Below are 26,465 nucleotides of genomic sequence, written 5' to 3'. Positions count from 1 at the left end.
TTATTGGAATTTTAAAATCTTTACTGACAAATAATCCAGATTGAGTCTTCACATAAAACATGACACATACATCTGAGAAAGTACAAAGAAAATGTTAACAAAAAAAGCTAACGGAGAAAATGCACCACAGAGTTAAATGCTGTTACATAGCAACAACACCCACCGAATGAATAAAAAAATGAATAACGTAATCGTCAGAAATAACTGCTTTTATGTACTTTGACTCATTGCTTCTGTCAAATTTGGAAAAATCCTGACACTGAATATAACACATGCGCGCACACACACACACACGGAGAGTGTGTGTGTAATTAGGTCAGATAATAGATGCAGAGGACACTTGTCATAATGCCCAGGTAAGTTGATGCCAGCAGGGATGATGCGGCGTTGTAGATGAAGTATGTGTTCGCTGATACTTCAGAACCTGGAAAACATGAAAGGACATTCAAATCTCAGTTTTTGCTGAATATGATACAATCTTTTTTGTTTTGTTCTTTAATATATATTTTATTTTGTATTTTTGTCTAAGTTTTCTGTTTGGATTTCAAACTCTGCTGTACAATATGAAAAAAGAAGAAATGCCTGCTAGATGTCGGTGAAATTAAAGGAGCATTCCAGTTATTCACTATTGCACTGCCATGAAGTTGAGCATTCAGGTAAAGTCAAAGCAGCAGAGGTTGAATATTCTAACTTTTAGTCCTGAATATGGTCATACAAGATATTTTTTGTTGCAGGATAAATCCTATATTACCTATGATGCCCCTCAACAGTGTCTTACATTTTATCCTTCTTGCCTGATAAACTTACCTGTCTGTCAAACTCCACACTCCAGTTTGTCAAACTGTCTTTGTGACCCAATCTGAGATAACAAACTAATAACAGAACTGAAAAAATAACCTTGCTGACATCATCAGTTATTTTCTCAGACTTTCTAAAGCTCCCACTGAGCCACAAGAGACACTAAACAGCTGACTGAGTACTTGTGTTGAGTAAACTGAACTTCCTGTGTAAAACCAGCATATCCTGGTTTGGACTGTGCCAGTTATCTTCATGCCAATTCATGACAGAGAGTTTGAAATTCACAGATCTCCTTAAAACAAAATGATATAAAATAATAATACCATAATACCTGATATAGTTGCCCTAGAGAGGGCAATGACCAGGTTATTTTCAATCCTGTAGGTGTAAGTGTCGCTGATGTTTGCTGACCGCAGCACGCTGACCACACTGAATATCCCTGCAGAGTTTTGTGTGAAGTTCGTGCTTCCCTGCAGGATGTGCCCATCATGGTCTGACCATGTTACGTTCGGTTCGGGGAACCACCTGCGTGCCTCAGCAAACAGGGTGCCATTGGAGAATTTAAATGTGGGGGCTGAAAAGGCTGAGACAATAAAAAGTGGTTAGTTAAAATCACAAATACATGCTGGCCACTGGCCAACTTCAGTCAGTAGTCACATTGTGTTTGACTACTTTTAATCTAAAACAAGACTGTAAAGTCCAAAAGAAAATAATTGAATTTATTACAACACATTTTAGGAGAACAGCAGGAAAGAAATTCTAAGTGCTGTATCATAGGCAACTGGACTTGTTTCAGTTTCTTGGAGACGTTTCACCTCACCTCGACCCCGCATAGCATGAATATGAAATATATCTTCATGGAAAAAATCATAGATGTTAACTAATAATTACTGTACATTAATTAACAGTAAAAATGCACTTATGTCTGCTTATTGATACATAATAATGTGAATAATCTATCAAATGTTTATAAATGCTAAATATGGATGGTTAAAGGCCCAGTGTAGGACTTAGTGGCATCTAGTGGAGTGGCTGCAGATAGCAACCAACTGATCACCCCTCGCCTCACAACCCAGTCGCCAAAATAAATGTTGGAACAACTTTACATTCCTGAGGGTTGCAACTTTACATTTTTTTTAAGGTTCAGTTTTCAATTTTATGTTGTGACAACATGTTCATGGTCTGGTTAGGTTTAGGTACAAAAAACATTGGTTTGATTCTCTGCCTTCTACGGTGTATCCAGATTTTCCTTGTTAGATCTAAAAAGCTCATTCTAAGTTAACAAAAGTATTCACTACTTTTGTCAAAATATATTCAATACATACCAATTCAAATATTTGAAGTGGTTTCAATACTTAGTTTCCACAATTTTGACACACCAGTACCAGCTGCACTATCTCGCTACCTCTACTCTCTGACAGCGAATTGACAACCCTCCAGTGCAAACATGGCCCGCCTCATCCCAATTTAACACACAGTACACAAGCCTTGTTATATTTATCTTTTAAAAAATATCTAAAATTCTATGCCCTCAATGTTGTGTCAATTTGTTATTAAGCATATCAAATATCGATATACACTGTCAAGGTATTGTATCAAAGTTAGACATGCCAGCTGTTTTGACAACATTATCATGCACTAATGAAGAGTATGAATAATAATTATGAATAGTATTTTTCCATTTCTGTCAACATATCCCCCTAAATCCTACATACTGGAACTTAAGTGTTACCAATGTTCTTAGAGAGATTAATTTTCAAAGCAAACACAGTGAAACCTGAGAGACCAGTCATCCTACCTGCTGTTCTGAGTTGTATGTTGACCGATCCTCTGCCTTCCGATGAGCTGATGCTGCAGGTGTACTCCCCCTCGTCACTACTTCTCACAACCCTCAACAGCAGAGAGCCGTTCCCTCTGACTAAAGAACCAGGGAAGCCCTGGGTCCTCCCTTTGAACTGTGGGTTCTGGTCCTTAAGATCCACAGCTCCATCCACATACTTGTAAACAAGTCCCGTCAGCCCCTTCTTCTCCCAGGTGACTGACACCCGGTTGATTATGGGATTTTCTCCTGCTGTGTTAAGATAGCATCTGAGAAGCCCATCCTGGCCGAGGTTGGCAATGGGCTTTTTGTTGCTGCTCATCACCGAGGGCGTAGAGCCTGGGAAGGCTGCGGGGCCTGTGGGACAAGGACACAAGCACAGACTCACAATATATCTGCCCATGAAGAGGTCCCCTTCCAAAGTGATTAGAAGAGCTTTACAAGAGGTGGGGGACAAAACCCAAATCCAAGTTCTGTGTGAAAATCCATTATTAAGTTGCGAAAGGAAGATAACAGGCCATCAGTCTGAGTTAGTCAAATCAAATTAGTTTTTTCAAAGTTACAATCAAAAAAGAACAAAATTCCCTGCTTTCATTACTGTCCCTCTCTAGCGGCTCAACAAGGAAACACTGTTGATCTAAAACCCCATAAGTCCGTCAGATATGTGTTTGATTTGACTGCTGAAATCTCACATCAACTTCAGATGTTCTATGGAATGATTATTTGCTCTTAGTGACAACTTTGAACTTTGTCCCTGATATCTTTTATTGGATTCACATTAGGAAGGGTCCCTTCATGGCTAACATGAAAAATAGAAGTAGTTATTACAGTGACCAATAACTCCTTCAATGTACATATCAACAAGTGAGTATTGTATTTAATAAACTTGATAGAATGAGAACCTTTAACATCAACACTTTTGAATATTTTTACTATATCTCATCAACCATTACACTTTCAATATTCTGATGTTGATCTGGAGTCAGATACAAATTAAAAATATTTTTTAGAGGACTGTGCAGCCATAGTCAAAGTATGTGCTTGAAATGATTTCTAGCAGAGTGGTGTCGTTTGTAGTCCTAAAACCCGGAAACCAGTTAATATTTTTGCACTTCCGTTCCCTCGTCTCAAAGTCAGTGAGATTTTTTAATTGGTTTGCGGTTAAAAGCCTGAAATAAGGTGTGCGGTTACCACAGGCTGATCATATTTACACGTTTTGTTCTACAACATAAAATACATCATTACATTTCTCGCAGTTTAATTATAAAGCTCTTATGTGTCTTAAAAGTGGTTGTTGCTAACAAGTGTCTAAATGAGACTACAGAGGTTGTCGGGACATTAAACTTCCTCACAGCCATTATTATCTATCTTCAAAATCCTAACTCAACACTCCCTAAACTCATGGGGACTCTGGATGAGTATGGTCAAAAGTCTGGTTATAAATTGAACATAGCTAAGACACAAATTCTCTCTTTTAATTACACACCAAGTAAAGATATTAGGCTGAAATATAAAGTGAAGTGGGAAGCAACATCAATAAAATACTTGGGTGTGTTAATTAGTCAGAAACTTGATAATATATACGAAATAAACTACAAAATAATAAATGACAAGATACAAGAAGACATTAAAAAATGGTCCACACTAGGGTTAGACTTTAGTTCAAGGATCGAGGCAGTGAAAATGAACCTGTTGCCAAGGTTACTGTACCTCTTTTTATCTTTACCTGTCAGAATCCCAGACTCACAGTTTTTAATGTGGGACAAACAGTTATCAAGGTTTATCTGGGCTGGAGCAAGACCAAGGGTAAGATTTAAAACACTTCAAATTGACAAAGAACATGGCGGCCTTGCAGTACCAAACCTAAAGGAATACTATTATTCTGCCCAGATGAGATATTTTGTCTATTGGTGCTCTCCCGAGTACCAAGCTAGGTGGAAGCACATTGAACTGAACTTGGTTGATTCTCCACCGCAAACCAGATTAGGTGGAAAACAACACACAGACCACAAGGGAGGAAATCTAATCTTGGAGAATGCTTTTAAAAATTGGTATGAGATAGTTAAAAAGTATAAACTAGAAGGAGACAGTAAACTTTTAATTTGGCCTTCACAAACATCTCTGTTTAGTCCCGCTGTAACTGACATCACATTTGCAAGGTGGAGAGATAAGGGGATTACAGCGAGGTGTACACTCCTAGAGGGAAAAACTTTCAAAACTTTTGAAAAACTCAAAAGAGAATTTGGTTTAGAAAATGGTGACCTGTTTAGATATTTACAGCTAAGACATTTCTATGAGACAGTAATCAAAAGAGGAGTTTCTACAGAAGAAAACAAAGTGATTGAAGTATTCACTAATGCATATAAATGTACGCCTGTTAAGATTGTTTCTAAGCTATATAGAGGTCTACAGACACAAAATGGAAGGAACTCACTATATGTGAAATCTAAATGGGAACGAGAATTGAACATTAAACTGTCTGACACTGATTGGCATTCTATGTGCAGAACTCAACAAACCTCCACCAGCTCTAAAAGATGGAGGGAGTTTGGATGGAAAAATTTAATTCGCTTTTTCATCACACCACACATCAAAAATAAACAAATAGGTGAACAGCAGCAATGTTGGAGGAAATGTGGGCAGTTGAGTGCCGATCACACACATGTTTTTTGGTCTTGTGTAAAACTGCAGGGGTTCTGGGACAGAGTGGTTCAGATTCTGGAAAAGATTTTTTCTTACAGGATACCCAGAGACCCCCGAACTCTGTATCTGGGTTTGTCTCCAGAAGATACTATTCAAAAGAAGGACCTGTATCTTTTCAAAATATTGATCTTGGCATGTAAGAAGGCCATAACAAGAAACTGGTTGAAAAGTGACCCTCCAAGTCCAGGGCAGTGGCTGGATATTGTTGAGGAGATTTACTTGATGGAAAGACTGACTTACTGTCTAAGAATGAAAGCAGGGACCTTGGACCAAAGGTGGCAGAAATGGTTTGTGTATACGAAAAAAGAAGAACCTAATATGCAGCAGATGTAATGGACAGCGATGAAAGCTGCAACCAGAGGGGTGTGCCCCACATCCACTTGTTACTTTTTTACTTTACTCTGTTTTTTTTTGTTTTTTTTTTGTTTGTTTTTTTTTTTCTTTTTCTTTTTCTTCATCTTCTATCATTTTGGTGAATTGCATTGTTGTGCAATGACTCTTGTTTATGTAAAACAAAAAAGCAAAATAAATAAAGAGTTTAAAAAAAAAAAAAAACTTCCTCACAGCGAACACGGAGACTCATCTAGTCCGTCTTTACAGGCCAACTTTAGTTACAAACTATTCTAACTCTAACTTTATGTTAAGTCATGTGACCATGATGTAGTCTGTTTATAGGCTAACATTAGTTTTTTATGTCTGGAGATTTAATTTACGCTTCAAATATCACAAAAGTGGTGTTCATCTGTGCAGATTATCTTGCTGAACAAAACATATAAGTATCATAAACTTGTGTTTATCACAGAGATTATTTCTGGCAATATTCAAAAATCCAATAAAAAAATCCCATAGGATTTTTGTGGAGGGAACCAGGGTGATGATTACTTCCGGGTTAGCCTACAAAAATACGTCATCCCTACAGCACTCTAGGGAAAATGCTGCATACTGCACTTCATCTTGTTCCCCAAGACTCAGACACATATCCTAGAATTCTTTGCTGCAGGTGGAGCATCCCAACCCTCCTAACTCTACCTGAACCTTGAACCTAACATACATCTGTAACCAAAACTTAATGTCAACACTGAATAAAAAGAAGAATGGTGAAGGAACAAGCAGTGGGCAGGTTTTTTTTTTTTTTTTTATCCTCCTTGCATGTAAATTCCTACAATTTTGTTTTAATCTTAGATAGAAAATACACATTGAAATGCATTTAGAACAACATGCATACAGCAAAACCAGACACATCCAGATGTTTTCTTTTGTGTGGTGTGTTGTCAACCACAGGAATTAGCTACTTTTTAGTAAGGACAAACAGCTTGTGTGGAACACACCCATGTTTCCCCTCAGGCCTGACAGTGTCTTCCCTAATGATCACAGTATCTCACAAGGATCAACAGGTCTTACCTGTCAAGGCCAAGGATAGGATGAGGATGATGAGGGCAGAGAATAAGATGATGAGGGTAATCATGCTGCAGACACAGACACAGGAAAGTGTTAGGGAACAGACACACTGCCAACATCAACTTGTAGATTAACTTCACAGCAACCAAGACAAGAAGCTGCTCTTGATGTAGAATTCTAAGCACCCAGGAATGGAAGCATATCATTGACTCAAATGAAAATATCAAGACAACAATCTAAAAAATGCTCCTGTGGCAGTAAAAGTTCTGCATTAAAGGTCAGCTAAATGTGCTCAAAGCATCAAAAGAAAAAGTCTTCATTCTACAGTGACCAATGTGTTGTTATTATGTATTAATTATTGTCAGATTCTTAGCGCATCAAAGCAAAAGTAGGATTTTATTACTGTAGCTGGTCTAGATGGATCTAGTCTGTAGCAGTTTATAGACATATGAAATGTGACAAAGAGCCCCTATTGGACACTGCTTTGTTGGGGCCACTTACCAAAAAAAGTTGAGAACTCCTGGTTTAACATTTAATATAGTACTGTATTTTACAATCTGAAGTCTGAAAGTACCAGCAACTGCTGCTGTCAAAAAGTACAAGATTTTTCTCTGACATGTAGTGTAGTATAAGTATACATAAGCATAAGACAGAAAAACTCAAAGTAAGTACAAAGTAATAGGAAATTGCTACATAAGTAAATGTCCTTTGCTACGACCAACCACTAAAGACACTGATATGCTTTTTTAAGCATTGAATCAGCATCAGTAGAGAACATTCAAACCATATGGTCATACCTGCAAAAGATGATCTGCCCGAGGGAAGCCATGGCTGCTGACAAAACCTCCTGAGAAGAACAAACAATTGGATCCTGTGGCTTAAATCAAAGGTCCAGTCATGCCATTCCTCTTAATGTAAATATCCAACATTCAGCTAAAGATCCCTCATACACATACTCTGCTGCCACACAGACTTCTACTTCCCCACAGTGACACTCTGCTGTTTTGCCTATGTATTTGGTTTCCCTCGCAGCACTTAAAACACACCATGAGTAAATATTACCTTTAAGGCGTGTGCTCATACTTGCCGACATGTTGTTACTAATAGCTCATTCATGTTATCAAAATAAAGGTACATGCTACTTTTTAACAGGACCAACTGGCTCTTATTCAGCAGTTTGTTCCCAGAAGGACATTACACTGTAAAAAATGTGATAATTGAAGTTTAATGGATTTACAGTCTGCTTACATTATAGGAAAGGCATACTAATTACAGTACCATAGGCTTTTTCTCCACAAATTTACTAAAGGTGGAGTAAATTTTGAAGGTGAAAAAAAGCCTCAGAAACATCAGAAAAAGCATGCATTTGGCACTCTTCACTTTCAAAGCTAGCAGATTTTTGTGGAAAATGTCCCACCACATACAGTATATATCCAATGACACAAGAAAATTTAAAAAAACATATATTAAACAGTTACAGAAAGTTGTGCAACTAGATAAAAGATGTAAAACAAAGAAATCATGTCTGTTTTCTCATTCGGTTGTCTGATGGCCATGGATAATCTAGAGCAGGGGTACCCAAACTTCCTCCCTTTAAGGGGTAAAACTGACACTTAATGGTGATTCATGGGCCAAAATCAAACTTGTATTGTAAGGGAGGCTGGGAGTTTGGTTTTAATGTCATTACTCAAAAACCTCTTGAACTTTAGGATACAATTTGTATGTATGTTACTTGTATCGGTATACTTATTGTTAACAGTAATCAAATATTTTTACAATCAATGTTTGAGTCACAGTATTGATCAAACAAGACATGGAATACCTTCATATAAATACCAAGGACCACAATAAACTCCCAAGAATATAGATTAAGTTAAAACAACTTAATATCCATTAAAAAATTTAAGAAAATTTAAAGTTGGCAGGAAAACTTTACAAGTATGAAACATCCGACTGCCTGTGGCAGGCAGACAGACCCTGTGCATGATGAGTTTTTGGTTCTATTGCAGAAGTGCCCAAACTTCTCTTGGATGGCCAAAACTGAAACCTAATGGTGGGCAACTATTGTACTGCAATGTGTAGTGCTGCAGGGATGATGTATTTTTGTGGGCTAACCTGGAAGCTAGCATCATCCTTGTTCCCTCAAGAGGCCTATGGGATTATTCCAGTGGCTGTTGAATTATTGCAGAAATTAAGCTCTGTGGCAAACACAACTTTATCAGACTTACACATTTTGTTCAGGAAGATAATCTTCACAGATGAACACCACTTTGTGATTTTTGGAGACTAAATAAATGTGAGGCTATGAACGAACTCCATTGCAGTCGCACAACTTCGTCACCACCACCAGCTTCCTACTACAAGATAGTATACACACTACAAACCAATAAATCTACAATTTGTAGAATAAGAGAATAAAGTCTGCCTGGAAAGATGAATGTTCAGTGTGATGATGTTTAATGTCTCTGTCTCATTTAACCACTTGTTAGCAACTGCCTTTGTAAAGTCATGTAAATGCTATATAATAATTCTAATAATAAGTATTTTAGAGCAAACATAACCTGTGTTAACCACAGACTGTATTCAAGGCATTTAACCAAAAACCCATGCAAAAAAGCAAGGGAACAGGAAGTGCAAAAGCACTTACTCAAGATGCAAAATGATATTAAGACACTAACTTCCTGTGCAAAGTATTACATCTTAGAAATTCATTTTTGTACTGAAACGTTGTTATGAAATGTATTCATGTTCTCAAATGAGGTGAACGGTGTGCAGGAGTTTTTTTTCTTAGTTTGTCGGCCTTTGGTCTTCTCCTAAACACCTTAATCCACAGGTGTGCAAACGTTTCAGAAATTAAAAGAGCAAAAACATATTTTTTTTCACTAGAAACATCTGACAGTCCAAATCTAACCTTATGGTGGGCCCAACTTTGGGCTGCCCTGATCTACAGACTGATGGCATTCACTGGACAATAGCTGGTCATTAGCTGTAACCCTGTTGTATTAGATCCCCTTAGATTAGACCTGTAGTTTTATGTCACCCAGAGATGTTATGGTAAATGAAAATAAAGACAGAGTATGATTTCATATTTGTGATCTTCATAAAAAAAACTTGATTCATTAAATGTCATGTGGAAAAAGAGTTCAGGATCTGCTTTGACTACAACTACACTGATAGTGATAATGTACCAGTAGGGAAACGAGACAAAAACCATGACCACTTAAAAATTCTGCCAACCTCAAGTCTATATATATATATATATATATATATATACATACTATATTTGCTAGAAAGTTGATAAAAACACATACTATAATGTTCATTTTATTAATAACATGTTTTAAACAGCGTAGTTCCTTAACCATTTACAAGCATTTAGATCACATCCAATATCATGTAGCCTCTGCAGGAGTACCAGGTAGACAGCTGTGTCTGTGTGGGTTTTCTCCTGGTGCTCAGGTTTCTCCCACAATGAAATTAAAATTTCAATAAACATCAGAAGAAAAATTAAGAGGTGCGGTGTGAATAAACATTTAGTAGTAGACACACACACATGAATCTGGCACCAAGTCACAAAGAAAGGAATTTGTTCACTGGAATCCCATAAACATAAAAAGCGAGATCTCTAAACAGTGTTAGTATGCCAGAAAAAGATTTAGTATGTCTCAATACATAGTATGTTAAATGCAGCATGCCAAACAATGTCAGGATGTTCTGCTACATTGTGTTAATATATTTTCCACATATGTAGATCTAATATAATAACATTCCAGATGTGTTCATTCATAGACTGTATCATTTGTGTCATTTAAACTGTTATGACAATATTTTCACCTTGTAATTGAACATTACACTGAAATCAAGAACTGACACAGGCTACAGTATTGCAATATAGATGTACTATAATGCAATATATTGTCACATATACAAGTTATTGCGCATATTACCATACACTTTTCCAAGTATATTATCTAGTGACATATGCAAAATATATTTAACTTACTTACCTATGATGTCATTGTTAAACCTTCACTCAGTGTTTGTGTTTCTTTATTAAGCATTTATTAGCAGTTAACTATTCTTGCATATATGAATGAAACAGGGTCCAAAATCCACCTTCTGCTCTATCTGCTAAGAGCTGGTAAACTGAAGAGATTTAACAGCCTTGACCAACTGACCATGAAACTGCATAAGATGCAATAAAATCAAATAAAAAGATGAGTTGAGATGAACAAGACTACTCGTTGTATTAGCATCGAAAAGCGAAGTTTCCCTCCACCGTACTTCAATCTACTATTACTGTTAAGAGCTTCTGCAGGGATGATAGATTATTGTAGGCTAACCAGGAAGTTACCCTGTGGGGTATTTCAGTGTGACTATTATTAGATTATTGCAGAAAATAAGATCTGTGGCAAACACAGGTTTACAATAGTTACACATTTTGTTCAGCAAAATAATCTTCACAGATGAACACCACTTTTATCATTTTTGAAATGTAAATGAAATCTTTACAAGTAAAAAAAAAATCCCCATGTTAGGCTGTTAAAGAACTACATCGTGGTCACAAAACAAATGCGGTCAATTAGCTAAACTTTGTTCTGACAACCAAACCAAATCATTTTTTTACCCAGATTGTATCCAGATTAATTTCAATCAAATCACATCGTATCAAATCACATTTCAAACAACATTCAGAGGTGGTTTGAATTGAGATTCAAATCAGGTTCTACAGATACGACTCAATCTGGACATTTTGGCCGCTCGTAAACCGATTTCAGAATGTCTGTTTGTCACTTGAAACGCGATACACAACAACACAATCAAATCCAGAGTCATGGAGGCGATTCGTCGCGGCAGAGCAGAATCCATGATGCTACTAGCAGAGTGGTATGGAAGACAACACAAAGAACATATGTCTGTGGAGTCACGCTGAAATATCTGCTACGTGACTTGAAAGCACTGATTGTTTTGAGGTAGTGATGATGAATCTCAATTTCTAATGCGCGTGCATGCAATGCATCGACAGTGTCAACGAAAGAGTTTTGGAAGCCTGGCAGAAAATTTCAGCCTGGGATTTCCCCTACATGTAACATAAGAGGATTCACATGCTGGAAAATAGATGTTAACACAGGAACTTTCATTGGGTAGGATGGACTCATGAGGAAGTTTCATGAAGAAGAAACAACCATCTTTTGTTAGTTTGATTGATTTAATAATAAATGATTTTCCTTATTAACAACTGAGCCATGATTAGAAGGTACTAATCTGCACCAGTGCTAAACCATTTTCTCACAGATCCATCTCAGACTGGTTTTACACCTTACCTATGATATGGGCACAGTCCTCGTTCCCAAGTGTTGCATGTCCACCACCATTATCAGGCTGTGTTTTCTTCCAGTACCTAACAGGTCAACAAACATGAATACAGTCTGTTACACATGCTGGTCAACAACATATTCTCTCATACTCATACACTCACCATAGTGTGTGTGTGTGTTGGTGTGTGTGTATAAACATACATACATACATACATACATATATATATATAAATGTAGTCACTACAAAAAAAATGTTTGTTTGTGTTTATTCTATATAAGAATATTGGCCTTTACTGGTATAGATTTTTAATTTTATTGACGTTTTTTTACCCTTGATGTCAGTTCTGTCAGCATCAGCCCCAAAAATCCAGTTTTTCATGTCACATATGGGCACTAAAAAGTGATTAATCTATAATAAATAGTAATAAATTGTGACATAGAGCCCCTTTAATATGTGCACACAAGTACCAGAGAAGCTAAATCTGTTTTTTCAAATGGAGCTTTTAAAGGAGCGTTGAACATAACCAAACTTGTGACACTCCAGCTAAGCTGTCAACGCTTTACTGAAAATGTGACCTATCGGGGTGTTTTGAAACTGCTGTGCATTTGGATTTTATCAATGTGTGTCAGTCAGGGTATGGTCAGAAATAGATTGGGTTATGCTATTTTGTTCAGTGACATCTCTTAAGCTCTGCTTGCCCAGATATACTGTATATGTTTAAGATTCCACTAAAGGTTGTCCCAAGTATCTCAATTTGTCAAGATCACTGTCTCCAGACTGATGACGGGAGATAGAAGCCTGATTAAAAGAATCATAGCACCATCTGGCTGTTTTAGTAGGTAGTGTTTTGATTGTATTTTTGTTGTTCATAGTAAAGACAGTGTTTTGTTTGTGCCAGGAAGTCGGCGGTCTCCTTTGGGACACCGACTTTATGGGGGGGGGGCACGGCCCTACTGGCCTTTAACCTGTCTTCCCCTGCAGAGGTGCTTCTGCCCTGGTTTGGATGACAAGGCTGATCAGGCGCACCTGGGCCCGGTGCTTCCAGAGGCTTTAAAACCCAGTCCCCAGCGTGGCTCTCACTCTCTCTCCTCCCTGCCTGCAGATGCACATTTGGTTTCTTGTCTTTTGGTTTTACATCCAACATGACACCCACACACTGTAGCCACTCACCCACATTTACACAACTGACAATACAGACTAACACACCTCATCCATTTTGTCTGTTGCAACTTTAAACTTTTGTGTTAATAAATTATTTATTTTATTGGCATTTTGGCACTCCGTGGTTCCTTTTATCACTGCTTTTGAGCTAGGTTGTGACATTCATAAGTGAAACTGTGTCATCACTTTTAATCACCAAGACTAATTCAGTGCACTACTAAAGATATGTGTTAAAAGCGTTAAAACTCAACCTGAGAAAAACTGTACCACTCATATCAGTCCTATTCAGACACTGTGACATTTCACCACTTCCTTTTTTATTTGTCAGGCCTGAACCAAAGTTGTCACAACCTTTCACCTACCAAAGAGCCTTTTAGTGGCCTGTACCTTGATCATACTTCTATCACTCCGTCTCCTTTGTTCAGTTGAAAAATACATTTGCAGACACAAGCGTAAGAAAAAACAAACAGCATTATGGTGTCCCTCAAAACACCTTTTAGTAAGGCACAGTAGTTGAGGCAACTGCTTTCAAATGAAGGATTTTTTTGACATTGGTCAAAGATTTTCTTGTTAAATTGATTTGTGGTGTAAGTATGAACATTTTACATATGAACAGCAAATGAAAAACCCACTCTAAGAAGTTTCATAAGAAAAAATGTTGACTTAAATGTATAACAAATGTAAGGAGCCCATATAGTTAAATAATCTTGAAAATTAGTTTTTCCTTTATAATCTTTATATTTCACTCTACTTCCCTTTTCAAGTGAGATAGCATGACGATTCTCCCAGAAACTAATTTTTGCAGCTCTGAGATGTGACTTTCTTATGAATTAAGAAAAACAGAACCCAACAAGAGATTCCTCATTTCAGTGTGAACCAACTTGTGCAGCAGAGCTGATCCTCCACAGAACACTTGAGATTCCCATGAGCGATGGAGGAAATCTATGTCAATGTTGAACATGACAACTCTGTTGGCTCAAAAGTATGACGAAATCGGAGAGGTGAGAATATTGAGTGACAGGCTGAACTCTGTAGGAATGTGTGTTATCATCTGTCATTAATGCAGTTGTATCATTGAGTGAACTCACTGGTCTTCTCTGTGTTCAGGTCCCAGGAGCTCAGAGAGGAGGTTTCATGGAGCTGCTGGTCTCGGTCTAGGGCTGCTCAGCGTTGTCCTGCTGACTGGACTCATTGGCTTTGGTGTCCACTCTGAGTCTAAATCATATTAAGAAGTGTCTTTCAGACCATGACTCCGTTCAGCGTTCAGCTGCAGAACTCTCTACTGTCAAAGCCAACTTGATTGAGTGTCTCCAGGCCAGTGGCAACAAGGTCTCTTCGCTGATTCAAGACTCTGAAAGGCTTCAGAATTTGTCCAAACAGAGTGAGTCCTTGCATGTAGTATTAAGATTTACTTGCTTTGTATTATTTTTGTGTGACATTTTTTACTCAGAAAATCAATGATTAAGTCACCATGTATGATTATGGACAAGTGACAAAACTGTGGACTTTCTCTGCGTGTTACTACACTACTACATTACAGAAGCCCTAGGTTAACGGGGAAGTCCATGCCAAACTTGATGACACGGATGCAAACTCAAAAAAGGCACTACAAGAACTGTATAACGTCATCAGAAGCAACATGACTAAACAACTGCATGGGATTTTCATTGTAGCTGGTGACTACAGAGCAGCTTCTTTCTTCAGCTCTTACAGAGACTCCTCAATTCATCATCAACACTACTTTTAATGAAATATATTGTGTTTTTTCTGTGATGTACCATAAAAGGACTCAAACTGTTTTGCTTTGCAACCTTAGTGTTGTAAAATTATAAATAAATTAACTTAACTGGGAGCCAGTGCAGTCATTGAATGGTAGGTGTGATGTGCTCCAAGGACCCAGTGTGGCGGAGAACACTTGCAGCTGAATTCTGGACATGCAAATCTTTAACCCCCAAGTAGGTAAGCCAAAGAGGAGGGGATTACAGTAACCAAGTCTGATTACCTGGTGATAATCGGATGAAAAAGAAATTCCGAGGACAACGAAATACAATTTCAGATTTCCTCTTGATGGCAGACCATCCCGTTATAATATAACTTTTAGACACTGACGTTTGATCACTTTTGTACATTTTGTATGTTTTTCTTAGTTTATTTTTACTGTGACAATACAATACCTTGTATTTTTTCTATTAATCTGTGGTGGGGATATACGGGTCCAGGGGTGTTGAAGGTAGGCCATTTGACGTTACCCCAGAAAATCTCAATTCACAGCCTAATGTTGCATATGCATTGACATGAGTGTTAATCTGTGATGTCTCTTGTTTTTTGTATCTTACAATCTTGAAATCTTGAAAACCTGTCCTGCAGGATGGATGATGTTCAATTGGTCCTGTTACCTCTTCTCCAAATTCAACACAAAATGCCGATTTTAATGACTACTGCAGTCTCAAAATTATTCAACCCCTTCATGACAAGCATCTTTAGTACTTAGTAGAGCACCCTTTTGCTGTTATGAACTGCTGCAAACGTGATGCATAGCCAGACACCAGCTCCTGGCAGCGTTCCTGAGGAATCTTAGCCCATTCCTCATGGGCAAAGGCCTTCAGTTTACTAATATTCTTGGGTTTGCGTGCTGCAACCGCCTTTTTCAAGTCCCACCAGAAATTTTCAATGGGGTTCAAGTCAGGCCACTGTGATGGCCACTCTAGTATCTTCCAGGACTTCTTCTGAAACCAAACCTTGGTGGACTCTGAGGTATGCTTGGGATCATTGTCGTGTTGGAAGGTCCAATGATGCCCAAGCTTCAGCTTCCTCTTGCCCTCCACACGCTGCAGGTTTTCAGTGCCAGAGGAAGCGAAGCAGCCCTAGAGCATCACTGAGCCACTGCCATGCTTCACTGTAGGCAGGGTGTTCTTTTCAGCATATGCTTCATTCTTCCTCCTCCAGACATACTGCTGATCCATAGGCCCAAAAAGTTCCAGTTTTGTTTCATCGCTCCACAGAACAGAATCCCAAAACCTCTTTGGCTTATTTATATAGTTTTGAGCTAATTGGAGCCGACTTTTCTTGTGCTTTTGGGTCAGTAGTGGTGTACGTCTTGGAGTTTGGGCATGGAGCCCTTCAGCGTTTAGTATGCGCCTTACTGTGGAAACTGAAACCTCAGTGCCTGCTGCCACCAAGTCTTGCTGCAGGTCTTTTGCAGTCAGTCGAGGGTTTTGACCACCTGCCTCCTCAGGACTCTGGTGGCAGCCGTTGATAGCTTCCTCTTTCTGCCACGTCCAGTTAGTGTAGCCACTGTTCCTTTAACTTTAAACTAGCGAACTATGCTTCCAACTGTATCTCTAGGAAAATTCAGTGCCTTTGCTATCTTTTTGTATCCTTTTCCTTGTTTGTGCAAGGCAATGATCTCTTCTCTGAACGTTTTGGACAGTTCTCTTGACTTTGAGCCCTTGATTGGTTGCATCAGGTGTGCTTGAGACCACACCTGATTTGCGAATGTGTGCTCTTATGAGGAATTCTATTCAGGGGGTTGAATATTTTTCACTGAAAGTAGGATTTAGTGTTGAATTTGGATAAAATCCTTGTAATATTAGTTTTATTTAACTATTTAGCTCTTGTGTAATTTGTTTATTGCAATAGGGGTTGAATAATTTTGATTGCAACTGTATGTGTTCATTTTAAAATTCATGACCCTCTAAATATTTCACATACGAAACACTACATTGCTTTAGCCAGTTTCCTGAAAATTGTTTGTATCAATGAGCACATATCTAAACGTAAAGATGAAACCTGCAACAGCAACTACTCTGTCTCCCTGTGGACAACATGTTCATCAAGATGTCTTTGTGTCAACAGACATTATGCATGATCGTATCAATTTTTTAATGCAGTCCTTCATTTTTTCTTCTTCTAGGTAATATTTGATTATAATGATTAGGTTACAATAATACAATTTTTTATGTGAATATGTTTAAATAAGCTTTTAAGCCCCACAGATAAACACCTGTGTACATACGGTGTCTTTCAAACTAAATATAATGTGGGTATGTTGACAGAAGTTTCTCTCTGGGTTCACGAAGTTACTCACGTACTATAAATTGATCAATCTATAAGTATTAAAGTTAGAGTTAGAATAGTTTGTGACTAAAGTCGGCCTGTAAAGACGGACTAGTGAGTAGATGAGTCTCCGTGTTCACTGTGATGAAATTTAATGTCCCTGACAACCTCTGTAGTCCCATTTAGACACTTGTTAGCAACCATCACTTAAACACACATAAACGCTTTATAATTCAAACGTGGGTTATTTGATTAAGTATGTAATTGAACCTTGAAACTGAAATGAAGAGGACACAATTATGTCTGACATCACCTTTAGTGACATTAATTGTGGTCAAAGCAGTGAACGTGAGCATAAATGTTTATTCACCAAGTTGTCTTGATTGGACAAAAAGTAAAATTTTGATTGTCAAACTTTATGTAGCTAATATTTACTCTGTATAAGACAGGTACAACAACTGTGGTAATAATAAGGCTACTCTGGTAGTCATGGCCTATGACTCTACAAATGTAGACAAATACATGTTGTAAATCCAAGTTTTCTGTATTCATTTTCCCAGTTTAAAGTAGTAGATTTGGAAACCCCTTAATTTACAGCCTGCTAAATATGTTGTCATGCAGGAAAATTGCTTGGAAATAATTGAAATCAGTGATATAATGAAAAGTTGTAGTGGCAGAATAACCAGGAATTACTGTAAAGTACTTGGTAATTATAGTATTAGCATAGTTAGGTAATACCAGGTTGTGTAGTCTTGTCATCAGAGTTAACCCATTATTATTTTGTGTACCTTATAAGTGTAACGTGAGTTCTTTCCGGAACATACAGGTGATTTCCATTTGATAGAGAACGACATGGTAACCTTCACATCAGATATCAAGTGTACAGTATCATCACCTTGAAATGTCAATTACAAATACATTAGGGTTCTTATGCTGAAAGTACTTGGCTGTGTCGTGGAAACTGGCTGCTGCATTTATTTTGTGCAACAAGAATTTTAACAAGACATGCAGACCCTTCAGATATGAGATCAAACAACTTTATTATTATTATCTGCCTATTAACAGCCTGTCTTTATGATATAATAAGGGATACAAATGCTAAATGCCCAATAACAACCTAAGTATTAGCTAACTCCCATGTAATTACAAGCAATTCAATTTCAGCTTTTCTGAAGAAATCACACTGAGATCTCAATTCCCAGACTGTCAAAGTATTTATAAATGCTTTGTTTCAAAACTCATGTTAACACTAAGGCATTTTTGCACAGATCCACTTCAGAGACTTATCACACCGCAGATCATTCCAGCTTTCTTTGGCATTCCCACCAGATTGGATGTGTACACAGTCCTCTTCACCCCACTTTTGGCTTTGACCACCATTATCAGGCTGCCCTTTCAGCCAGTACCTAGGAGGTTATTAAGGAAGTAAGTCAGTCTGATTGTGATAACAATTATTCCAACAATCAGACAGAAATGACTCAAGTAATGTACAATAGTTGTCTATGTGTCTATATTCAAATAAGGTGCTGAACATCTACTGTTTGCCTTACGTCACAGTTGGTGGATTTCCATCAGTCCATTTCCAGGTCCCCTCCTCTTCTCTGTCATTCAAACCAATCCAAGTATCTTCCTTGATGGTTTTAGAGATGAATTCCTGTTCAAGGCAAAGGAAATAAAGCCATTATTTCTAGCTAAGTCTGAACCATATTAGTTTAATAGTGATTCATCTGAATAATACAATAACATTCACTTCAAACTTTTATGAGCACAGCAGGATATAATACATATTATTACTGTAACCTGATCATCATAGCTAATACACAGTAAATACAAGTATAGATATAAATTCATTACAAAAGATGGGAGGGCATGAATCACTTGGTGTTCTCTGTATGAGGGGGAAAAAAAGTGTGTGTGTGTGAGGCAAACATCATTCTGAAGGAGGCAAAGGGGGAACAATCTGATTAGCCATTGTGCCACAATTAATATCACTAATGGTGATGTCAGATAGATTATCATTTAATTGAATAACCCACATTTGAATTATAAATGTTTACGTGTCTTAGAAAGTCGGTTGCCAACAAATGTCTAAATGAGACTACAGAGGTTGTCTGGATATTAAACTCAACTCAACTCATATATCAACTCCTGCTATATCAACCCGGTCTCTTCACTACGGAACAGTATTAGGGCCAGGGATGAGGGAAAAAAATGAGAGGAGGACGTTTTTTTTTTCATTATGCACCTCAAGAAAAAAGTCGAAATGTCGAGAATAAAGTTGAAATGTCGAGAATAAAGTCGAATCTTCTGGTCCCTCAAATCAAGTTAGGGGAGTGACCTAGGAGCGACTGACAGGTATGCGAGCTGCCCAAGCATCCGGTCTCTGCCATTACTACATCCTTTCAATTTCAGCTTGCACTAATGCGGCCACCTCTTCCATGCTTGTGTGGGTTTTCCTTCTGAACAGACAAAGTTTTCGGCACAATCTCTTCAAAGTCCTAATACTGACAACTACACTGTGTTTATGAGCTACAAGAGAAATAATTTCTCTTTTACTGAAGCCGATTCTGAAGTGCAGTTTCACCGGTTCATCTACACAAGGCATTTTGTTGAGGCCGTCATATGCGCTGTTTGATGTAGTCTCTAAAGGTCGACTTTAATCTCGAAGTGTCAACTTTATTCTCGACATTTCGACTTTATTTACAAAATTGTATTTCAACTTTATTCTCGACATTTCGACTTTTTTCTTGAAGTGCATAATCAAAATAATTAAAAAAAATTCTCACCCCTGGCCCTAATACTCTTCCTTGACTACTCCTGTGCCAGATTGTTCCATCCCATATGGTGACTATACCCGTGCTCAACTCTCAAGTTTTTGCTATCCAAGTATTTCTAGTGTTGCTACGTTTTTGTGTGCTCATGCTTCAGTGTTTTTGCTGTGGGATTTTGTCTCATGCTCGTGTTTTTTCCTCCCTGGTGTGCAGTACCCTCAATGATTCACCGCTCAGCCTGCAGCTCCACCTGCTCACCTCTGTGTTTCACCTCCTTGCTTCCAGACCACTCGACTTGCCTGCCTGCCCTCCTCTCTCTCAACGTTCCAGCCTTTTGTTGTAAATAAATACCTTTGAACTGTTTTACTGCCTCCAGCCTCTGCATTCTGGGTCAAAGAAAAACCCCACCTTAAAAGAACAATCTGGCCCCATGGACCCAGCGGAGACCGAACACTCGCGCCATGTCTTCTCCTCTCAAGGAGCCATGGTTGGACAACGTGAGCAAACACTCTCTAATGGACGTGCTACGAGGCTTGACATCCAGCGTTTTGCAGCTCAGAGGCCGCATGGACCAAGTGGTGACCCAGCTCTCAACCATCTCGCTGGAATCCCTCAACTCACCACCCCCTGCTTTTCCTCCACCTACACCTGTAACTACTTCCACTACCTCACATGAGCCATTCATTCCCATACCAGCAAGGTTTTCCAGAGAATTAGGAAATTTTGGGCAAATTTTACATCAATGCTCCTTAGTCTTTGACCAACAACTGGGCTAAGATTGCTTTTGTAAAGAGTTTGTTAACAGATAGGGCATCTCAGTGGGCAGTAGCAGTGTCTAAATTACATTCCCTGTTTTGCCAGTCATATCCCTTATTTTCTGCAGAAATGCTAAAAATATCTGATCACCCGGTACAGGGTAAGGAGGTTTCTAAACATCTACTTTCTCTCAGACAAGGGGCTTGCTCAGTTGCAGACTGTGCCATCAATTTCAGGATATTAGCTGCAGAAATTGGGTGGGATGATGCTGCCTTACAAGTGATTTTTCAGCGGCATCTAGCTGATAATATTCAGGATGAATTGGCTTATATTTGATGAGACCACCTCCCTGCAGGACCTCATTTCAATGTCTATACATTTAGACAATAGGTTAAGAGAAGATGTAGGGAAATGGCCACTAGACTAGCGCCTACCAACCCTCAGCCTAGAATCCCCATATATATGCCACATGCTCATCTCCATCTATACCCTCTGAAGAGCCTATACAACTTGGCAGGATGTGTCTCACCCTAGCAGAATGCCAGCAGAGATTCAGAGGAAGACTGTCTCTACTGTGGACAACCTGGACATGCCATCTCCCTCTGCACACAGCTGCCAAAAGACCAGGCTCATCATGCAACAGGGGGGCGCTGATGAGCCGATCGACTGCGACCTCCTCTTCCCCCTCTCGCCTCCAGCTCCAAGGAACTCTCTCGTGGCCTCAACAGACTCTCCTACTTCAGGTACTGATTGACTCAGGTGCTGATGATAACTTCATTGAGTCTGACATTGTCTCCCAAGCTAACATTCCCTCTGAGACTCTCCCTTCTTCCAAGGACGTTTTTGTACTTGACGGTAGATTACTTGCTCAAATCACTCATTGTACTGCTCTCCTCACTGTCCTTCTTTCCAGTAATCATAGAGAGACTATTAATTTTTTTATCCCTTCATCTCACTCCCCAGTCGTATTAGGTCTCCTGTGGCTTAAGATTCACAACCCCCATATTGATTGGTCAGCGTTCAGAAGTGGAGTATATTTTGTCATTCCCATTGCCTTCACTCTGCTGCCCCCTCCTGCTACTGCTCCAGTCCTGCCACCCCTGAGCACATTGACTTTTCCTCTGTTCCCTCCGACTATCACGACCTTAGCAACGTATTTAGCAAAGCCTGTGCACTCTCACTACCTCCCCACAGACCACATGACTGTTTGATTGACCTACTTCCTGGTGCCTCTCTTCCTACAAACTGTCTCTACAACTTTACCTGCCCTGAACGAGACGCCATGGAGACCTATATCACCAACTCACTTACAATTGGACTTATTCACCCCTCTTCCTCACCAGTAGGGGCAGGATTTTTCTTTGTTGCTAAAAAAGATGGATCTTTAAGGCCATGCATCGACTACAGAGGTCTGAATGACATAACAATTAAAAACAAATACCCTCTCCCTCTCAGTGACTCAGCGTGTGGACCTCTCCACCAGGCCGCTCAACCTGCGCAATGCTTATCACCTGGTACACTTTCGAGAAGGAGATGAGTGGAAGACCGCGTTTAACACTCCTCTCTGCCATTTCGAGTACCAAGTCATGCCTTTAGGTCTCACCAATGCCCTGCAGTGTTCCAGGCCTTGGTCAACGATGTTCTCTGCAACATGCTGAACCAGTTTGTCACTTCCACTCTCCATCCGTGGATTTACTGGGTTTCGTCATTGAGTGAGGGCCGGTGAAGACGAACCCCAGCAAAGTTCAGGCAGTGACTGATTGGCCGACTCCTGAGAACCGTAAGCAACTTCAGCATTTTCTAGGTTTTGCCGACTTCTATCTGTGTTTCAACTGCAACTGCAGCCGTGTGGCAGCCCCCCTGACTCAGCTCACCTCCACCAAGCTCCCCTTTCTCTGGTCCTCTGAAGCTGAAGAAGCTTTTGTCCATCTAAAGAAGCTGTTCTCCTCTGCTCCGGTTCTCTCTCATCCTGACCCCAGTCTACAGTTCGTGGTGGAGGTTGACGCCTCTGACACCGGAGCAGGAGCCGTCCTGTCACAGCGATCACCGCCTCTCTCCAGCTGAACAGAACTATGACGTTGACAACCGTGAGCTACTGGCCATCGTCCTCGCCCTCCAGGAATGGAGACATTGGCTGGAGGGAGCTGCCCATCCTTTCCTCGTGTGGACTGACCATAAGAATCTCGCCTAACTGTGTTCGGACAAGCAGCTAAACTCCCGCCAGGTTCGCTGGGCTTTGTTTCTGATTAATGTCCTTGTTATCTGTCTGTCTTTCAGTAATTTGTTCCATAAATTTTTTTAGGGTCTTTGTTACACTTTGTTACGTTTTGAGGGGAAACGAAATGAGGACCCAAACAGAGACCACACGGGAGGCAGGAGTAGGGGAACAAAAAGCGAGCTATAATAAAATAAAGCTGAAATACAAAAACAGAGAGAACTAGAAAAAACAGAAATGAGTAACAAGGACAAAAAACAAAGTAGCAACATAAAACTAAAAGTCCAACAAAAGCCAAGTACAAATCAAATGAAAAATCAAGGAATCGAAATCCAAACATACCAATGGGGAGACACTGGAGGAGACACTGGAGAAGAATGCAGGGTGGCAACACTGGGGAAGGCAGACGGACACGGAGGATCATGGACCAAGACGGAGTACCATGGAACAACATGGACCGAACTGACATAAGGGAGAACAAAGACTATATATACACAGACACACTAACGAGAGGATCAGGAACAGGTGGAGTGAGGATGGAAAAGGACAGGTGAGGGAATGAACGGAAAAACACTGGGAGGGAAAAAACACACAGGAGGAACTGAAAAGCAAGAAGTGACACATGAGGGCATAATATCAAAATAAAACAGGAAACACAAGAACAAGACACTGAATCATGACAGTCTTGGCAAAAACTGAGGTGCACATAAAGTATTTAGGAAGGTAAGAAGGCATGTAGGAGTCAATTTTTTTTACACACCTGTAGGTCACTTTACAATCTATATATAACTCCACACTACCTGTTCTTCATAAGTGTCAATGATCACCAGCTCTGCTCCTCTGTCTCTGCAGTCTTGTTTGCCTTTTTCCCAAGAATCAGTCTTAGTGGAGAAGAAATAGCAGCTACAACTGAACGTGTTCCATCCTGCAGGACAAGTTCTCTCTGGAAAAAGCATCAAACAAAGTGACATTAAAGATCAGACAAGATTCATGTTGTTCAGTTTGAGAGGTTGTGGATTAAATGCATGTTCTTTGGATGAAGATGTTGTTAACTGATATCAATTGATATTTATTATACAGTGAGGACTTAAACCAGAATGGAACAAATTAACTTATCAAAAACAGAATATTTTTAAATGACAATGTTTTGAATTGAGGCTATTGATCTCTACTTAAGATGTGTATATTTTTAAATCATTAAGATGTGTTGAAGAGTTGATCCAACCTCTTTGAACCCTGTTTGAACTGTAAAAACCTTAACTACCACCTTTGAAGGGGCTTTAAGCAGGGTGCCCAAACGTTTTTCTCTTGAAGGGCCAAGCCACTGTTGTGTTTGATCATTAATAAGGCTGTAAAAATAACACGTTCATTTCAATTAATAAATTACATTAAAAAATGACCTGTTAAAAAACTATTGCAGATTAACAGCAGCTTTGTAAACATGATGGAGGTGATAACCAAACGCTGCTGAGCAGACTGAATGGAGAAGTCCCACTCCAGCCAGTGTTTCTAACTTTCAAACGGTTAACATCATTAGCATGGATAGCAATAGCATGGATTTTAGCATGGATATTAATACCAAAACACACTGGAGTGGGGCTACATAAAAACGCCCAGATGGAACTGTTTACAGGAGCAATGTTTTGTGCAGTTATGAATTTTCGTACCATCAGAGGACTGAAGGTTAAAATATCAGCTCCTTTTAAAGTTTAGAATGTCCACTTATTCATTGATTCACTCGTCATCTACCAAAATACATTTGCAATGAAATATTTTTAAATGCTTACGGAAAATATTGGCATATTTGATTAATTTTGATTAATTAATCACAAAGCCTGTAATTGATTAGATTATTGTTTTAATTTCTTGACAGCACTAACTATTAAGATACTGTATGACAATGTTCTATACAGAAGCCCTGAGAGGCAAGTGAGAACAAAAAAATCTGGCGATCCATTTTCAAAGTCTGATCTGAATCGTTTTCTCTCTTGTTAATCTTTTGAAGTTCCTTAACTGTTTTGTTCACGTGCCTCTCAGATCTTCCATAGAAGCAATACTTTTGTGTTCCCTCGAGATACTTTCCTGAGCATTATTTCCAACTCAATAAACTCAAAAAGTAAGGCAATAAGGAAAGATCTTCAGAGAGCAAACATATTGTAAATTGGATTCCACCCTAAAAAAGGCTGCACTTTCATCAGGTGGATCACAATCTTATAAGGAAGTGAAAGTCTTTCAAGTGTGGAACAGAAGAACGATCCTGTCACAGAGTCAATGGCCACACTGAAGACATAGCATTAAAAAAACATATAATATGGAAACTATTAAGATATCTAAGTGACAAAGGTGCCTTAACATAAATATATTCCTGTTTGAATGATTTAAAAGAATAAATAAAGTTATTGGTACAAGGCAAACTGGCCAAAAATATAATTTACAGAACTGAGAGTAGGCTATAAGTGTCCCATCAGCATGTCCTCTGGATACTGGTGTTCTATAAATGAGGCTGTGGCAGATCATGTCCTTCATGTTAAGAGACAGCTGTGCAGAACTGACACAGGCAGGCGAGCACTCACTCTGTTTGGACAAACGCTGAAGTCTGTCCAGCTCTTTGGACACTGAAGTGAGGTTGTCATTCAGCATGTCTCTCTCTTCAGACACAGAGGACAGCTTGTCATTACTGGCCTGGAGACGCTCCGTCAGGTTGGCTTTGATAGTGGAGTGTTCTGTGGCTGAATCCCGGTCTGAAATAAAATCAAGATTCACTAAATTTTCTATATTTGAGTCAAAATGATCCTAATCCTAAGATTGAGGAAGATGTTCGTTCTGCTTATGCAGTCTATGAAATATCAACCTAAAGGCTGAAATGAACCTGAAATCCAAACAGTGTTGTACAGTCTTTATAATAATATCCTCTGATCTTTCCCCAGCAAATATCAAAACACTGAACAACCTGCACCTGAATTCAATCATGGTTCAGCTCTTGATCATCCACAGATGTTCATCTATGTCATTTTGCTGCACTAGCTGCTTGAATACATCCCTTTTTACCACGGCTGGAAAATCATATTCATAAAGGGAAAAAGAAGAGATCACATGAAATGATGGCACATGGACATTTTGGTAGAACACGTGCATGTTTCAGAGCAGAATAATGCTCCTGAAATCACAAGTTCACCCTGAAATTGACTTATGAAAAACAGACTCACAGGTGACACCGAGGCTGATGAGTCCAACCAGCAGGACAACACTGAGCAGCCCCAGACAGAGAACCACGGCTCCATGAAACCTCCTCTCTGAGCTCCTGGGACCTGAACACAGAGAAGACATACCATAATCATAACCGATGATGATATACAACAACAATATGCACAACCCATCTGTGTGAGTGAGCATTCTTACCTGTCTGATTCGTTGAAGGTGTTGGGTCGACAGGCTTGTTGTAGTCAATATTTGCATAGATGTCCTCCAT

The 26,465-nt window shown here is 39.1% G+C and overlaps 2 protein-coding genes across 2 annotated transcripts; both read right to left on the bottom strand.

The window, feature by feature from the left end:
* Positions 1–311: 311 nt before the first annotated feature.
* vtcn1 (V-set domain containing T cell activation inhibitor 1) lies at positions 312–7,547 on the bottom strand. Its single transcript, XM_073473953.1, has 5 exons — positions 7,516–7,547; positions 6,722–6,786; positions 2,597–2,956; positions 1,130–1,381; positions 312–424 (listed from the first exon to the last, which is right to left on the bottom strand). Exons 1-5 carry the CDS (start codon positions 7,545–7,547, stop codon positions 312–314), a joined length of 822 nt encoding a protein of 273 aa, XP_073330054.1.
* Positions 7,548–18,503: 10,956 nt separating this feature from the next.
* Positions 18,504–26,465, bottom strand: LOC141002595 (C-type lectin domain family 4 member E-like). The gene is made up of 6 exons (XM_073473952.1): positions 26,396–26,465; positions 26,203–26,304; positions 25,570–25,737; positions 23,797–23,939; positions 18,805–18,908; positions 18,504–18,660 (listed from the first exon to the last, which is right to left on the bottom strand). The coding sequence occupies exons 1-6, from the start codon at positions 26,463–26,465 to the stop codon at positions 18,504–18,506; spliced, it is 744 nt and encodes a 247-aa protein (XP_073330053.1).

The sequence above is a fragment of the Pagrus major genome, chromosome 9, assembly GCF_040436345.1.
Source record: "Pagrus major chromosome 9, Pma_NU_1.0".
Taxonomy (NCBI): Eukaryota; Metazoa; Chordata; class Actinopteri; order Spariformes; family Sparidae; genus Pagrus; species Pagrus major.
Note: the sequence above shows the minus strand (reverse complement) of the source record. Positions and strands in the feature narration are given on the sequence as shown.